At 35.9% G+C, this 3,242-nt stretch overlaps 1 protein-coding gene across 1 annotated transcript in view; it reads left to right on the top strand.

Moving 5' to 3' along the window:
• Window positions 1-1,990: 1,990 nt before the first annotated feature.
• Smp_169550 (hypothetical protein) overlaps window positions 1,991-3,242 on the top strand; it is a gene marked incomplete at both ends in the record, with an annotated part of 30,327 nt that continues 29,075 nt past the window's right edge. Inside the window, 2 exons of the mRNA XM_018790710.1 lie at window positions 1,991-2,206; window positions 2,880-2,915. Coding sequence (XP_018647394.1) covers window positions 1,991-2,206; window positions 2,880-2,915 — 252 coding nt within the window. The remainder of the gene's footprint in view (window positions 2,207-2,879; window positions 2,916-3,242) is intronic.

Below are 3,242 nucleotides of genomic sequence, written 5' to 3'. Positions count from 1 at the left end.
AATTTGTTCACAGTGAAAATTCTTGTCCTTATAAGTAACCTTCCAAGGTAGTTCAGTACTTCCACTGGGAGCCTGATAAACCAAGTAACAGGGGGCTGTTTGATTTAGCATTAGGATTTAACTCAGTAATTCATTAGTTGCTAAAGGTTTTTGAGTGCTGCGACCAGTTCTCAGTTCCTTGACGACCGTACATTTTGTACTTAATTTACATAAGATTTTCCATGTAGTAAGTTATCTAAACAACTAGTTCCTATTATCCCAAGGGGTCAACATGCTTAAGTATGTTAGATAAGAGGCCTTTACAGTCCCTTCTAAAACTAATGAATAACATGATTAGGCCTTTTCTCTTTATGGGAGAATGCAAGGTTCTCTTATATTATCATTCTGTACAGTAACTATTTGGGCGTTGAAATGCCTTTCATATTGCTCCTTTCTGGACTAACCATCTTCAAGGCATCACATAAAAGTTATGAAACCAAAGAAACACAGTATGGGAGTCAGTTCTTTAGTTATGTGGTCAGATGGGGTTGGATGCCCTGACTGGACGAATAGTACCAGTCCCATCGGTGGATAACTTCAAAAGGAAACTGAATGTTTATTGGAAAACATATTGTGAAGATTAACACAGGTAGATCAGCATACTTTTCTTATTACTAAATACTAAACACGTTTGTTAGTACGTATTACTCGTCTCAGTATTTGACGACTGTATTTATGAATGAGCATCAAAATTATCACGGCAAATGTAAGATTCAAACCTAAATTCCGATAGGTCTGGATGTGGTTGAATAACTAGAGTAAAAGTTTAGTAACGCGTTTTCCAATCGAAATCAGAACAAGGTGTTTTGGGGTAATAACGGTTCTAAAATTCATCATATATACAAATGTAACTTTAAGCGCACCAATCAGGTAAGTAGTAGTTAATGACCTTAAAGTGTTTCTGGGTGCGGCTTTTCTGAAGTTTGTGTCTTTGTTTTCGGAAATGAACATTAGTGGATTTGAGATCAATCACGGGACTGAATTTAAATTTTGTGGAAACCCATGTTGCAGTTCCATTACCCCTCTCTGTTTTGCCGGGATTGATACATTGTAATCATTTAAGATGTGTATTTATATTTTCATAGATGTGCTCGTAATCGTTGCAAAACTAATTGGTATCATTTTTCTCTTGGAGAGCATGTTTGCTCTAACTGCTACGAGTTTTTGAACACTAACACGTAAGTTGTTGGAATTTTCGGTGTACTTCTATTTTTGGGTGTTGGGACGCTTATCAGGATGGTCCTCACGTAATTACTTATTTGAACTGTCTTAGAACAATGGTGAACATGTGTTTTTTTGTATAGGCATCCATGTTGTTGATAAGCTTCCCAAACACACGTTTTTCGCAAGAAGTTTCAGGCCGTTTTCCTGTCTAGCAAATCAAAGGCAACCAGGTTTTCCAAGAATGGTTATTCGCTTGAAATGTGAGTTTAAAAATATTGCAGAAGTTGAAAATATGGCTGACACATTCAAAATCTGGGGTAAACCCCGTCTATCCGCAAGTTTGTCTTTCCCATAAAGTGCTTGTTCTGTCCAAAAAAAGTTGAAACCAACATTTAATAAACGATTGGTAGTAGGTTGAGACTTCAATGATCGTATGCGTTTTGTTGACTTCTTTTAAAAATAGGTACAGAGGTATTGTAGAAGATGCTTTTTCATTTACTCTCTTTTCAAAATACTTTAGAATGAGGGCACATTAATTAGTGGTCTGTTGTGTCTGTCTTGAGTAGTTTCAGACATTACAATTTGGTTTGGATAACCTTCAGTTTCGTCAATATATTTCATCTGCGTTCCAACATTAATTCTACCAAGTTATTTGTATTGCTTTAGGCATCTGTCATTGTTGAACTACTTCTATGATATTAACATGTTTTCATCTTTTCCTAAAATCGTTTATCTCTTAAGTTCAAAACACAGATCCCAGTCGGTGAATTCTGTCTGGCGTCATAGAATGAATTCATGGCGTCGGGAGTGGCTGAAAAAGTCAAGCAAGTTGGGTCGCCGTCGTATTTTGAACGCGGCTAACTTTTTGGCTGCACAAATGTTACCCTGGTGGTTAAAATGTAATAAATGTGGTCTTTGGCGCCAGCTTCCACCACAGACCACTGTAGGATCTTCGAAATGCAATTACAGACCTGATAAATTCACATGTGCAGATGTAGTAAAGGTTGGTTACTTCTTTTATCTAACTTGTTTTCTTGTGAACATGCATCAACCGATCAGATTCTACAATCATGTCAGTGCTAATAGACCGGTTGTCGTCAGAATTGTGGCTTAGATACAGAAAGCCTAGTTGTATATCGGGTTAGTTTTATCATCTTACAATAGTATGCAAACAGACAAATTTTTCACCAGTAAAAAGTGCTTAAATATTAAGTGAAGCATAACCACTCTAAAAGCAAACTTTCACATATTTTCAAACACGTCAATCTATTTTGTAGCGGGTTATGATGGGTGGACGGAAAGATAGTGACTTTGTGTAGCAAAGTAAGAAAATTGATTTTTTAGGTATAACAATGATTTTATTGTTTGTAGGAAATCAGGTGTAGTGTAGTTTTCTCGGGATATTGTAGCCAATGGAATACTTATCACTTCACCAACAGGAAGATCTTTTAAATTTCGTGTTTAAGATTTGTAGGTTGTTTGGACTTTGTATTGAAATCATAGCTACATCAGTTAACTGTAAGCAGTTACAAGCTATCTAAATATCTGAATTATGACACTTCGTATTGTAGTATTAGTAATAGTAGGGATATGGTAAACCTTTTTATATATACTGTAATCCTTTTCTCATTCCAATAGTCACTTAATATGTTTAATCTTCTGACCGATTTATTTAGTTCTCAAACAACCCTTGCTCCTGGCCGGTAGACGAAGTAAGTTTCTTGTGTGCTATGTATATACGCCATTTGTTTACGTATAGAAGTTAAATGTCTAAGCTTTTATTTGACTTGTTAATCCGACCAACATGGTATTCGTGGAAAAGGAGTAGTAATTTTGTGCACAAAGAATTTCATTATCATTCTACTAACATGATTACGTGGAAATTAGATTTGTCTACAATTTTCAATGTATCATATATTTCTGTTATAATTCCTCTTATTACTACACAGCTATTCCTATTGCTTAGTATTCTTGGGCCACCGTTCCCTCTATGGATAGAATTAGGACTGCTCCTCAAAAGCCCTGGTAAGGTCGAGCAT

Source organism: Schistosoma mansoni, assembly GCF_000237925.1.
Source record: "Schistosoma mansoni, WGS project CABG00000000 data, supercontig 0267, strain Puerto Rico, whole genome shotgun sequence".
Taxonomy (NCBI): Eukaryota; Metazoa; Platyhelminthes; class Trematoda; order Strigeidida; family Schistosomatidae; genus Schistosoma; species Schistosoma mansoni.
This window is presented reverse-complemented; position numbering and strand designations above follow the sequence as displayed.